At 40.7% G+C, this 14,348-nt stretch overlaps 1 protein-coding gene across 1 annotated transcript; it reads left to right on the forward strand.

Annotated features, from left to right (window-relative positions):
- The first annotated feature begins 4,146 nt into the window (after nucleotides 1-4,146).
- LOC111903141 (uncharacterized) lies at nucleotides 4,147-4,992 on the forward strand. The gene has a single exon (XM_023898923.1). It carries the CDS (start codon nucleotides 4,147-4,149, stop codon nucleotides 4,990-4,992), a length of 846 nt encoding a protein of 281 aa, XP_023754691.1.
- The last annotated feature ends 9,356 nt before the right edge of the window (nucleotides 4,993-14,348 follow it).

Genomic DNA, 14,348 nt, shown 5'->3' on the forward strand with positions numbered 1-14,348 from the left:
ATATGAATACCACAACCGGTATCAAGGACCCAAGACTTAGAATGGGGTGAGTTATTAGAAATGATAGTGTAAGTACCTGCATGGTTGGGTTTGACTTTCCCATCCTTTACATCCTGCTGGTACTTTGGGCAGTTCCGCTTCCAATGAGATTTTTCATGACAATAGAAGCATTCAGCCTCTTTTGGGTCAAAAGAAGGAGTGACGAAACCTTTCTTGGTTCCACTTGAAGAGGAGCCATCAAGGGTCCGAGCCTTGGTACCCTTCGAGGATCTCTTTCTCTTCCTCCATTGATTTTTCCCAATTGCCAAAACTGGAGTTGAGTTTGGAGTAGGAGTGATAGCAACCGACTTCCCCTTAAGACCTGATTCTGCGGTCTTGAGAAGTCCCTGAAGTTTGCTGAGTGTGACCTCTTCCTTATTCATGTGATATGTCATGCGGAATTGATCATAGAACGATGGTAAGGAGTGCAAAATGATATCTATTGCAAGATCCTCAGGGAAGTTCACATTAAGCTTCAGCAAACGATCCACATACCTTTGCATTTTCTGCATGTGGCTCGTGACGGATTCCCCGTCCTTCATCATGGTTGTTATCATGGAGCAGATGATTTCATACCTCTCTTGTCTTGCACTTTGATGGTATCTTTCCATCAAATCTTGGTGCATTTCATAAGGGTAGAAATCCTCATAAGACTTTTGGAGTTCCGCTGTCATCGTGACCATCATGATACAAGCCACTTTCGTAGCATCCCTTTCATGTGCTCGAAATTCAGCGATCTCCTGAGGAGTTGCAGTGGTCTTATCAATCTCCTTAAGCTCCTTGTCAAGGACATATTCTTTGTCCTCGTAGCGGGTAATCATCCTGATGTTTCTGATCCACTCATTGAAGTTGGATCCATCAAAGGTGACTTTCCCACACAAGTTCATAAGGGTAAAGGAGCCATTAGGATTAGAGCCAGAAGCATTGTTGGAAGACATCTGAAGAGAAGAGAACAAGATTAGTTTAGATATAAGAGAGTCCTTAATAAAACACCCAAATGTAATATTAAGGCTAGGATCCAATCACAATATAATATAACTTAGAAGAGGTATGCCGTAATCTAAGCTATACCATATTTGAAAGGTAGGTGAATGACGATTCACCAATTTCCACCACGAAAACCGCAATATTTAAGTATTAGGTTTTTGATTGGTTCTTAGAAATTCCTAGATTCTTTGAGATTCAATGAACTTTTCAAAGGCATGTTTCAATCTCGAGTGTGCCCTCCAGGTTTTGTGACTGGGATGCCGAGGATCACAAAACGAGGTGTGAAGTAACCATGCAAATCACTTGGTACCCTTTATAGTTTATCACTCAATCGATGTGCCGGTAAACCACACACGCTCCATCGATACTATAATAAACCTTTAAGTCACCCTTTACCTACCTTGTTAAGTCCAAGTTAGTGTGCCGATTAACCACACACGCTCCACCAACGACTTAAACAAAGTGTAAAGTGTAATTTCATGGATTAGCACCTTATTCACATTTTTCCTAAAGTAACTAAGATTGGGAATTTAATAAACATTTAGTTACTTTATAATATTCATCATACTTTGAATGAGAATTTGTAAGTCCTTGTCTTACCCGTTCGGCTAACGACCCTCCACCGGTCAAGCAAGCGGTGGGTGAGAGTGGACACCCATTAAGTCACCATTTTATAGGCAACAACCTTATACCCACCTTATAGACCGGCTTCGTGAATGAGGCGTACTAGCGGTAAGACGACTTTGTTCTTATACATATATATATATATATATATATAATTATTAAATCATAATAATATAAGTATAAGGGTTGAATTTTAACTTTTTAAAATTCTAAGGGCTGGAACTAAAGTTTTAACTTGACTTTACTTGTTCCAAACTTGAGGGCAAGTTTTGTAAACTTTCAAAACTTTTCATATCTTGTAACTTATGAGTTTAATAGAGTAATAAAATGAGGACTTTTCATTTTTCTAACTCTTGTGTTCTTTTAATGGTTTTTTTAATCCAAGATACTTTTGGTTTTCCATAACTTGAGGACAAGTTATGGACTCCATTAAAACACATTATGATCAAGAATTAAACTACCACATAGGTTACAAATAATTCCTATGATCATCTAAACATCATAAGAACAAGATCATGAACATGAACACTTTCATATATCAAAATCACACTTAATCTTTGTAATTTTGATAACTAGTTGTTGTAAATGAGTTAGAAAGGACATTACACCTTCTAAAACAAGTTTTCAAGTACCAAAACAGTTTAGGGTAATGTTTCTAATCCATTTCCAGCAACTAAAGTCGAAAAACTGCACTCTGTCGACCCTACTCGTCGAGTGCATGAACCTACTCGGCGAGTAGGTTGAAGATACAAGTGGACTCGGCGAGTCTCCCCATGGACTCGGCGAGTCCATCAGTCAGACAGCAAGATTTCGACTTTTTCCAAGCATATTGCAACAAGTATCAAACAAACAAGCCTAGGCTCTGATACCACTGATGGGTTTTGAGCATTCTAACCCTTCCTAAGTGTACATGCAACCCTAATAAACCTTGGATCTATGTTTGTCTAAGATACATGCAAATAATTATTTTTCCAAGGCTTATATCCTAACTAGCATGGCATGGGGAACTTGAATCAAATAAAGCTAGTAGAAACACTTACCTTGTAGTTGTAGTTGATTGCTTGGAGTTTTAGAGCCTAGCACCAATAATGTGGATGCCTCAAATGAAAGTCACAAATCACCACAAACTTGGAACTTTGAGAGAATAGTCACACTTCTCTTGAAATCGACCCTCACCTCAACATGTGTCAACTAGTATCCACTAGATACAACTAGATTGATTTCAAGAGCCAAAGCCTCCTTTATATAGTGTGGTGGATTAGGGTTACATCCATGTAAACCCTAATACCCATGTCTCTTCATTTCCATGAGATCCATGGGTTAAAGCTCCATGGAGTATCCATGGACTTCTCCATCCAAGCCTAGCCCATTCCAAATAAGCATAAGCCCACACTATATAAATATAGAAGCCCATATTTAATTAGTAATATCTTTGATCACTAAATTAATCCTAGATTAATTATAGATCACTACTAATTAAATAATATGATCTTATATTAATATATTAGAACTTATAATATATTAATAAATCATAACTTGTACTATTCTCAAATATTATCCATGAATTGTTCGGGTGAAGTGCAACCCAAATGGACCATACCGGGTCGGGTCAAGTACATACCAAATATAGTTATGGACTTAGACACTATATCCAACAGAAACTACCCACGATCTCCTGATGTCGGGGGTTAAGTACAACTGAAATAAACAACATTAAAAATACTAAAATGACGATAATGACCTTTCCAAATAAATTATCATAACAATACCCTCCCCATAACAAACACCTTGACCTCAAGGTGTGAAATCTGGAAAGCGTAAGGTGAACTCATCAGCAAATTCCCACATAGCATCTGAGATGGGAATGTTCTTCCAATGGATCAGGTACTTAACAGCGGCATGGTTGTGTCTTTTCACCAGCTTCCTATCAAGGATGCAGTGTGGTTGCAGCAAGAAGCGTGAGTCAGTTGGCTGCGGGATAACCGTGGTAGGCGGGCCAGCTGCTTGTTTCAGCAGGGAAACATGAAAGGTGGGATGGATCAACACATTGGATGGTAAATCGAGCCGGTAAGCAACCTGACCAACCTTCTCAACAATTAGAAATGGACCATAGTATTTGATGAAATAATTCAGAAGTTTAGTTAGTCACTTAATTAGTTTTTAATTAAAGTCAGTTTGTTAGAATTAGATGCACGTTTATTTTGATTCAATCAAAGCCATATTGGCTAAGAGACCGAGTCTCATGCATGTAGTGATAGTTGCAGTATTTCTCGTATGTTTTTGTGTTTAAATATGTTATGCATGTAATCGTTGAGTAATTACCTCTTCTCTTTCAATTTACAGTGAAAAACTTTAAGCTTGAAACAGTTAGAGTTGTTCTTTCTTTCATCTTGATATTGTACATAGCCATTGTCTGAGTGTTACAGGTTTGTGAAAAACCAACATTTGGTATCTGAGCGAATCTGGTGCATGCCCAAGTATCAAGCTCGTGGAGAAATGGCGGGAGGCAATGGTGGCAATGGTGAAAAAGACGGACTTGTAACCCTCCACTATCCGATGTTGACAAAGACGAATTATGGAGCATGGGCAATCAAGATGCGAGTGTACATGTTGGCTCAAGGCATCTGGGATGCTGTAGAACCCAGAACCTCAAATACCCTTGTTGAATCAAAGAAAGATAACATGGAATTGGCCGCCATTTATCAGGGTATACCTGAAGATCTACTGATGGTTTTGGCGGAGAAGAAGACGGCCAAGGAAGCTTGGGACGCTCTCAAAACCATGTACATAGGAGCTGATAGAGTGAAGGTTGCAAGGATTCAAACGCTGAAGGTTGAGTTCGAAGCACTGTGCATGACAGAAACGGAAAGTGTCGACGACTTCATCGGAAAAGTAACCAACACTGTAAGTACACTTCACACTCTGGGAGATAAGGTCGATGAATCTCAGGTGGTGAAGAAATTGCTCAGAGCAGTGTCATCCAAATTCGTTCAAATTGCTTCAACACTCGAACAATTTGGGGATTTGGATGATATGTCCGTCGAAGAAGTGATCGGAAGACTCAAAGCATACGAAGAACGAATGAAGAGTCGTGGCGAAAGCGATGAACGAAAGCTTCTTTTAACGCACAAAGAATGGTCTGAAAGAAGCAAGAAGAAAATAGAGGGTGATTCGAGACAAAAATCGAATCGTGGCCGTCATGGAGGATCACGGGGTGGTCGTGGCCGAGGAAGAGGTAGAAATGGTGGCCGTGGAAGGGGAAATTCACACCATCATAAAGAAGGAGGTCAAATCTCATCAAATAATCGAGATAAAAGCGAGATTCAGTGTTACAACTGCTAGGAATTCGGGCATTATGCAACCGAATGCACGAATCCCAGAAAAGAGCGAACCTACGAAAGCAATCTGGTACAAGATATGATAATGAACCTGCACTTCTGTTGTCATCACTCGAAGGGAAAGAAGAAACCGGTGAAGTATTCTTAAATGAAGAAAGCGTGAAGCCAAAATTGAGAACACTTGGAGGTGAATCAATCCAGTCAAACCTGTGGTACCTCGACACAGGTGCGAGTAATCACATGACTGGAAGTGTGAGCAAGTTCCTTGAATTAGACCGAAAGACAAGTGGATTCGTGAAGTTTGGCAACGAATCCAAAGTGAGAATTGAAGGAAAGGGAACTATCATGTTTAAATGCAAGAATGGAGAGCAAAGGAAGCTTCAGAATGTGTACTACATACCCGATTTATGTAGTAACATCATAAGTCTTGGGCAATTATCAGAATGTGGGGACGAAATCAGAATCAAAGAGCCGTTGTTGTGGGTCAGAGATAAGGATGGAAGACTGTTGATGAAAGTTCACAAGTCACCAAACCGCCTCTACAAGATCGAATTGGAGGAGGTTAGATCAATGTGTCTATTAGCTCAAGTTTCTGATCCAACTTGGTTATGGCATGCGAGGTTGGGACACATAAACTTCAATTCAATGAACTATATGACAGACAAGAAGCTTATAGAAGGTGTTCCAAAGGTGACAGTTCCTTCACAACCCTGTGAAGGATGTCTTGTGGGAAAACAAGCAAGGAAGCCATTTCCTTTTGAAAGCAAGTTTCAGAGCAAAGAAAAAGTTAGAACTTGTACATGGAGACCTCCGTGGCCCAGTCTCACCACCCACACCTTCTGGTAACAGGTACTTTATGCTAATTCTTGATGACTTTAGCAGGGTAATGTGGGTTTATCTGATGAAATCAAAAGAGGAAGCCCTTCAAACTTTTAAAAGTTTCAGAAAGAAAGTTGAGACAGAAACATGGGAGAAAGTTAAGGTGTTCAGAACTGATAGAGGTGGTGAGTTCTTGTCAAATGAATTCGCAAGATATTGCAATGAAACAGGCATGGAGAGGCATTATACATCTCCCTACTCTCCACAACAAAACGGAGTTGTAGAGAGACGTAATAGAACTGTATTAGAGATGGCTAGATGCAATTTGAAGACAATGACAATGCCAGATGTCCTATGGGGAGAAGCAGTATCACACTCTGTTTATGTCTTAAACAGAGTACAAACTAAAGCCCTGAAGGATTCAACCCCATATGAAATGTGGACCGATAGAAAGCCTCATATTGATCATCTAAGAGTCTTTGGGTGTATTGCACACATGAAAGTGACAAAGGGACATTTGAAAAAGCTGGAAGATAGGAGCATGCCACTGGTTCATCTCGGAGTTGAAAAAGGATCGAAGGTGTACAGATTGTTAAACCCAAACACAAGGGAAATGTATGTAAGCCGTGATGTGGTATTTGAAGAAAATAGAGCATGGAATTGGGAAAAATGTGAGAAGATCAAAGCAACGCCTGGTATGAGCTTCACTGTCGAAGGCTTTGAATTCGCCAATGATTACGACGACAACGAGGGAGAGTGGGTGATACGCCGGACCAAAATAGCGGGTCACCACAGTCAAATGTTAATTCAGGTTGTGTTGACCAGTCGGATCACCCGAATATAACCCCCCAAATACCCCTATACACTCACCAGTTACGCCCAATTCCCCAATTGTTCAAACTTCTCAAAATTCTCCGATCAATCTCAGCACCGCCTCAAGTTCCACCGGTGGTGGTGCCCCAAAACGATTCAGAACACTCACTGACTTGTACGAGAACATCGACGAAGTCTATTTGCCCCCTGAAGAACTGATGCTGATTCGAAATGATGAAGAGCCATCAACTTACATTCAAGCCAGTAGAAAGAAAGAATGGCGTGAAGCCATGGAAGCTGAATTAGCCTTGCTCGAGAAAAATAACACATGGAAGCTGGTCGATCTTCCTAAGGATCGAAAGGCGATAGGTTTAAAATGGGTATTCAAACTAAAAAGGGACCCGAGTGGAAAAATTATAAAACAAAAGGCAAGGATTGTAGCGAAGGGGTATGTGCAACAACACGGAATTGATTTTGATGAGGTATTCGCGCCGGTGGCCAGAATTGAAACAATCCGATTGATTTTAGCGTTAGAAGGCTCAAATGGGTGGAAAATACATCACTTAGATGTGAAATCAACATTTCTAAATGGCGAATTAGATGTAGAAGTCTACATATCCCAGCCAAATGGTTACCAAAAGAAAGGAGAAGCTCACAAAGTCTACAAGCTATCCAAAGCTCTTTACGGGCTTAAACAAGCTCCAAGAGTTTGGAATGCTTGCCTGGATTGCCATCTGAAGAGCCTTAGATTCAAGAGATGTGCTTATGAATACTCAGTCTACACGAAGAAGGAAGGAAAAGACACTCTAATAGTCGGAGTGTATGTAGACAACCTCTTGGTGACAGGGAGCTGCACTGAGAATATTCAGATATTCAAGAGAGACATGAACATCAAATTCGAAATGAGTGATATCGGGCTATTATCCTACTACTTGGGGATGGAAGTGAATCAGAAAAGAGATGGGATCACATTAAAGCAAGAGGCATATGCAATAAATCTCCTCATCAAAACAGGTATGCAAGACTGTAACCCTACACGAACTCCAATGGAACAAAAGCTCAAATTACGCAGGGATGAAGAAGGTGAGCTTGTAAACAGAACTGAGTATCGAAGCATTATGGGAGCATTGAGATATCTGACACACACACGGCCTGACATTTCCTTTGCTGTTGGGATTGTTAGCCGCTTTATAGAGAAACCAGCTTTGAAGCATCTTCAAGCTGTAAAAATGATACTCAGGTACGTCAAAGGCACATTGGAGTTTGGCCTAAGATATTCAAGGGGGAAAGAAGACACAAACCTCGTTGGATACACTGATAGTGACCTTGGCAATGATGTAAATGATAGGAGAAGTACAGGGGGGTATGGCATATTATGTGAATGAGAACTTAATTACACGGGCTTCTAAAAAACAGAGGTGTGTGGCACCCTCCTCGTGTGAAGCAAAGTTCATGGCTGCAACCATGGCTGCTTGCCAAGGGATATGGCTAAGGAGGTTGATGATGGGTTTTGGTCCTAAGAACATCCTATGTGCTCATACAAACCCTAATGCTTGGATCTAGGTTTCTCTATTATACATGCAAGTTATCCAAGACTATAAACCCTAATTCTATCATTCAAGTAATCATATTGATCATGAGAATAGGTTTATAATATTACCTTGATTGTTATGTAGCAATAACAATCCCAAATCTCCTTGTATTGACTTTGGAAGGCTTAGAGTCACAAGTGTCACTCCTCTAATGGTTCACAAACACCATAAGCAAGAGGATGAAGAGGAGAGAGGATGGAGGCTACCAAAACTGTGTGAAAACCCTAGCAAGAAGCTTAGCCACGTTTTTGGTCCTTAAGGGGTCTTTATATAGTGAGGCAATTAGGGTTATCTAACAAGGAAACCCTAATTTGGTTGCTTAAGCCCTAAGCAACCCATGGAGCCCTTTCCCTTATGGCCTTGGACGATTTCATATGGGCTTCCCCCATAGAATTCGTCCACCTTATAATAAAAGGCAATCCATGGCCCAAATTGCAATTATCTTATAATTACAATTCCAGTCCCTTAAGTTTAATTAATCTCTTTTAGTCACAAAACTAATTACCAATTAGATATTGACTAATATTAATTAAACAATATGATTTCTCCTTTAATATATTATTCTCATAATATAATAATAAATCATATTTAATCCTTTCTCTCCATAATTCATCCTATCAAGTTGCTTTGGTGAAGGCAACCCAAAAGGACCATGCACCATCGGATCAAGTACATACCAAAATAGTTATGGACTTAGACACTCATCCAATAGTTGATTAGTGAAATAACGGGACAAAAAGTACCACCTTTGACAATGATGGTGGATAACAGGTCATCACTGGACTTGATGAAGAATCCAGTCTTCCATGGCAGGAGTAAACACATAGACATCTGATTCCACTTCATTCGCGAGTGTGTTGAAAATGAGGAGATTTCAGTCACACACGTATGCAGCAAGGAGCTGAAGACTGATATTCTAACCAAGCCACTTGGTAGAATCAAGTTCGAGGAAAGGCGAAGTCTTTTCGGAATTCAAAAGGTATGACTTCTGAATTAAGGGGGAAAATGATGAAATAATTCAGAAGTTTAGTTAGTCACTTAATTAGTTTTTAATTAAAGTCAGTTTGTTAGAATTAGATGCACGTTTATTTTGATTCAATCAAAGCCATGTTGGCTAAGAGACCGAGTCTCATGCATGTAGTAGTAGTTGCAGTATTTCTCGCATGTTTTTGTGTTTAAATATGTTATGCATGTAATCGTTGAGTAATTACCTCTTCTCTTTCAATTTACAGTGAAAAGCTTTAAGCTTGAAACAGTTAGAGTTGTTCTTTCTTTCATCTTGATATTGTACATAGCCATTGTCTGAGTGTTATAGGTTTGTGAAAAACCAACAGTATTTAGGAGAGAGCTTTAATTCCCTGGTGAAAGGAACATATTGTTTGCTGGCAGTAGGGTTGCACCTTCAAAAATACCCAATAACCAACTTCAAATGATCGTTCACTACGATGTCGGTCTGCAAATTGCTTCATCCGATTGCGAGCTTTATGCAAGGATTGTTTTAAGAGGCTCATGAGACGTTGACATTCCTGCATAAGATCATCCACTGCAGCTACCCGTGTATCGTGTGGGATGTATGGAATGTGTAGGGGAGGAGGGAACCCATAGAGAGCCTGAAACGGGGTCAAACCAAGAGATGAGTGAAAGTTGGTGTTGTACCACCACTCCGCAAGTGATAACCAACTGCACCAGGTGGTAGGGCGCTCAAAAACCATGGCACGTAAATAAGTTTCCAAGCACCGATTGACGGCTTCAATTTGACCGTCCGTCTGTGGGTGATAGGCTGTGGATAAGGCGAGAGAAACCCCATGCAACTTCATAAAATTAGTCCAGAAAGCACTCAAGAAAACAGAATCACCATCCGAAACAATAGTAGTTGGCCAACCATGTAATTTATAAACCTGATCAGAGAAAACTTGAGCGACATCGGCAGCTGCGTGTGGGTGGCTTAATGCCATGAAATGAGCATATTTGGTGAGGCAATCAACCACAACAAATATGGTATCCTTGCCTTTGGACTTGGGTAAACCGCCTATGAAATCCATGGAAATGTCTGAGAACACGTGTTGAGGAATTGGCAAAGGATTAAGTAGTCCTGGAGGAGCCACAGTCTCGTTTTTAGAGCGTTGACAAGTATCACAATGACGGATAAATTGGCGTACATCCTTGGTTTGCCCCTTCCAATAAAAATAAGATTTAAGTCGTTGGAGAGTCACTGACACCCTAGAATGGCCACCTATAGGAGAGCTGTGGAATAATGTGAGCAATTCAGATCGTAAGGTTGCATCTTTTCCCACGACCAACTTATTTTTTTGTTTAAGGAACTCACCATCCCATGTAAAGCGACCCGAGTATTGAGGACCTTGAATTCGTTGGATAAAGTGTTGGATGTCAAAGTCTTCTTCCCAACTTGTTTTAAGTTTATCTAGTAGGAGAGGATCAAAAGTAGACAAGGTGAGGGCCCAAAGAGTACCACCATGAACACGAGAGAGGGCATCTGCTGCTATGTTTTCTTTTCCTTGTTTGTACAATATTTCAAAATCATAAGCCATCAGACGAGATAACCAAACATGTTGTAAATGGGTGTTCACCTTTTGCTCCATGAGGTGTTTAAGGGACTTTTGGTCAGTCTTAATGATAAAACAAGACACAATCAAATAATGATGCCAACTTTTGACCGCTAGCAGAATAGCCAATAATTCGCGTTCATAGACGGATAGGGGCTATTGGCGAGCGGATAGGGATTTACTGATGAAGGCTAATGGGTGTTGTTGTTGCATCAAAACTGCCCCAATACCTGTACCAGAAGCATCATTTTCAACAACAAAAGGCTGAGAAAAATCTGGTAGAGCAAGGACCGGTGTTGAGCTCAATGCTTGTTTCAAATTATCAAACGCCTGTTGGGCTTCATCAGGCTATTGATAAGCATTCTTTCTCAACAAATCAGTGAGAGGTTTTGCTATGATCCCAAATGAACGAACGAAACGTCGGTAATATCCAGCAAGCCCAAGAAATCCCCGTAATTGTTTTGCATTGCTCGGTCTTGGCCACTTCAACACAGCCTCTACCTTTTTAGGGTCCGTGCTCATACCATTCTTATTAATTATAAAACTCAGATAGTCAATCTCTAAGCCTCCAAAAGTGCACTTGCTGCGTTTAGCAAAAAGTTTGTGTTGCCTCATAAGTGATAAAACAGCATGTAGATCCTGCATGTGGTGATCCATATCCTTGCTATAAACTAGAATATCGTCGAAAAACACGAGTACACACTTACGTAACAATTGCTGGAACGTATGGTTCATCAAATATTGGAAAGTTGCCGGTGCATTAGTGAGGCCGAATGGCGTCATCAAAAACTCAAAATGCCCTTGATGAGTTCTAAATGCGGTTTTCTGAATATCAGCCTGGTGCATTCGAACTTGATGATAGCCAGAGCGGAGGTCCAATTTAGAAAAAACTGTAGCACCATTTAATTCCTCCAACAGTTCGTCTATCAATGGAATAGGAAACTTATTTTTGATTGTTGCATCGTTGAGTTGCCTGTAATCGATACACATACGCCAAGTATTATCTTTTTTTACAAGAATGACCGGAGAAGCAAATGGACTATGGTTGTCACGTATGAACCCGGTGGCCTGAAGTTCCCTAGTCATGCGTTCGATCATGTCTTTTTGAGCTGTATGGTAGCGATAAGGCTTCTGATGAATAGGAGAAGTACCCTCCTTGAGAGGGATATGATGATCACCGTATCTTGGAGGAGGCAACCCTTGTGGGTCTTGAAAAACATCCTCAAACTCCATTAAAATTTGTTGCAACCCAGGGTGGGACAAAAATTTTGTGACCTGTGATGTGTGTTGGAAATCACCCACAACATCATCATGAGAGAGTGGGGTTATATGCATGCTACATAATTGGAATGAGACTAACTGATCTGGTTTGGATAGCAACGTGTTGAGTTTGTCCCCTAAACAAAAATGGAGTGAATTGCTATCAAGCCCTTTTAATTCGAAAGACTTTCCCCCCACGTCAAACTGCATGGTAAGGTTTTTAAAATTCCATGTGATGTTGCCCAATGTGAGAAGCCATTGGACTCCAAGAACCATGTCATAATTATGTAATGGTAGCACCAATACGTCTGTAGAGAACCATAAGCCTTGTATCAGCCATTTAAAATTAGGACATACCTTCTTGCAAGGGACCTAATTGCCATTAGCCACCTTAACCCTCATTTCTTTGATTTCTTGTAAAGGGTAGTTTAATTTGGTAGCTAGTTTCTCATCAAGGAAGTTATGGGTTGAGCCGGAGTCGATGAGGATATGAAGTGAACGAGTTCCGATAGCACCTCGTACCTGCATTGTGGAATAGGAGGGGACTCCCTTTAAAGCATGAATCGAGATTAGAGGCTCATGTTCATCCTCCTGAACCTCTGTGTCTGGTATGGGTTCTTCATCACCCCCGTCAACTTTGATCACCATAAGCTGCTTGGATTTGCACCGATGCCCTGGGGTAAATCGTTCATTACACCAAAAACATTCTCCTTTGGCTTGTTTTTTCTTCCAATTCCTTACTTGTCAACCGTTTAGTACCCGAATTTCGCGCCATAGGAACACTGTTGGTAGGAGGGGTTGCAAGTAAGGGTAATTTGGTAGCATAAGAAGGTTGACCCCCTTTCGGGTTTGTGATTGTAGATGGAGTGGTGGCCTTGGGTGTTGATGTAGTAGCAACATGAGAGAGTTTCAACCCTACAAGGGCGTTTAGATTTGCATCCTGTAGTCGGGCTAGAGCATAAGTATCCCGGAGTGTCTTGGGTTTGAACATCTTAATGTGCCCCTTCATCTCTGGTTTGATCCCCCTGAGGAAAATACTGATGGCATACTCTTCAGAAATGGTAACCTTGTTTAGCAAAAGGTCAAATGCATGACAATAATCATGAAGGGATGAAGTCTGGTACAAGGATGTTAACTGTTCCATGGCATCATCTTACATTGATGTTCCAAATCTACTGGTGATGGACCGAACATAATCAGGCTAGGGTAAATCTTGTATGGCGCAACCCCTCGTTTTCATGTAGGACTGATGCCATTGCATAGCGTCCCCCTCCAAGTGAATGACTGCATATTTCAATTTCATGTTGTCAGGAGTTTCATCCACCTGAAAGAAGTGATCACAGCGAAGTAACCAACTCTCCACATCATCACCGTTAAAGCGAGGGAATTCAACATTCCCGAAGCGGGTTGGTCGAAAGGAACCATTCAAGAAGGATCCACCGGAACCCTCCTTGTTGCCGCTTCCTGAGGATGAGCCATGTTGTGGCCCCTTTGTTAATTTAACCAAGGATGCCTGAATAGCCACTGGGGTTCCTCTGGTTTCAGTGACAAAGGTTTTTAGTTCGGACAGTGATTGAGTATGTTCACCTAGGGTTTTCTTGAGGTCTTGATTACGCGTCATGGTGAGATAGAATTAGAAGCAAGGATGGGTAAGTCGAGGAAGGACAGGCTATGATACCAATGTCAAGGTATCTAAGATGCAATAAAAGAGATAGAGAAACAAAGAGGAGGAAAGTTCTATTTCATTGCATAACTGGTAAGAAGAAAACGAATACATTACAAAAGAGCAGAAATTGAGGAAACTACCCACGATCTCCTGATGTCGGGGGTTAAGTACAACTGAAATAAACAACATTAAAAATACTAAAATGACATAGGTGGAATAGGTGTTGTTAGGTTAGGAGTAGATTAGATTTTCCGTTTAAAAAACAAATACTAAAATGACGATAATGACCTTTCCAAATAAATTATCATAACACTATAGAGATGAACCCAGTTCAGATTGGAGACGACAGGGTTGAATGAGTAAATGGAAGAAATTTTTCCCCCAAATTGGATTGCCTGATTAGGCTTCGTTTCAGGCATCAGTCGCTTACGAATTGCCTTGCCAAACCACCGCCCTCAATAACAATCGGTGGAATTAAAAATGTGGACGGCGCCAAAAGCTAGCACAAGGAGGAGGCAGAAAGAGTCAGTGACGTTGGATGAGATGAGTGACGGTGAACGAAAATTGGAGAAAATAGATAAGGGTTACAAATTAGGGGAATTGAAGTGTTGATGTTGAAATCAGAAGCACAAGTTGTCGATTTATG

Source organism: Lactuca sativa, chromosome 3 (assembly GCF_002870075.4).
Source record: "Lactuca sativa cultivar Salinas chromosome 3, Lsat_Salinas_v11, whole genome shotgun sequence".
NCBI classification, from domain to species: Eukaryota; Viridiplantae; Streptophyta; class Magnoliopsida; order Asterales; family Asteraceae; genus Lactuca; species Lactuca sativa.

Coding starts and splice junctions, on each gene's coding strand:
- LOC111903141 (XM_023898923.1), top strand. CDS start 4,147: ATGGCGGGAGGCAATGGTGGCAATGGTGAAAAAGACGGACTTGTAACC.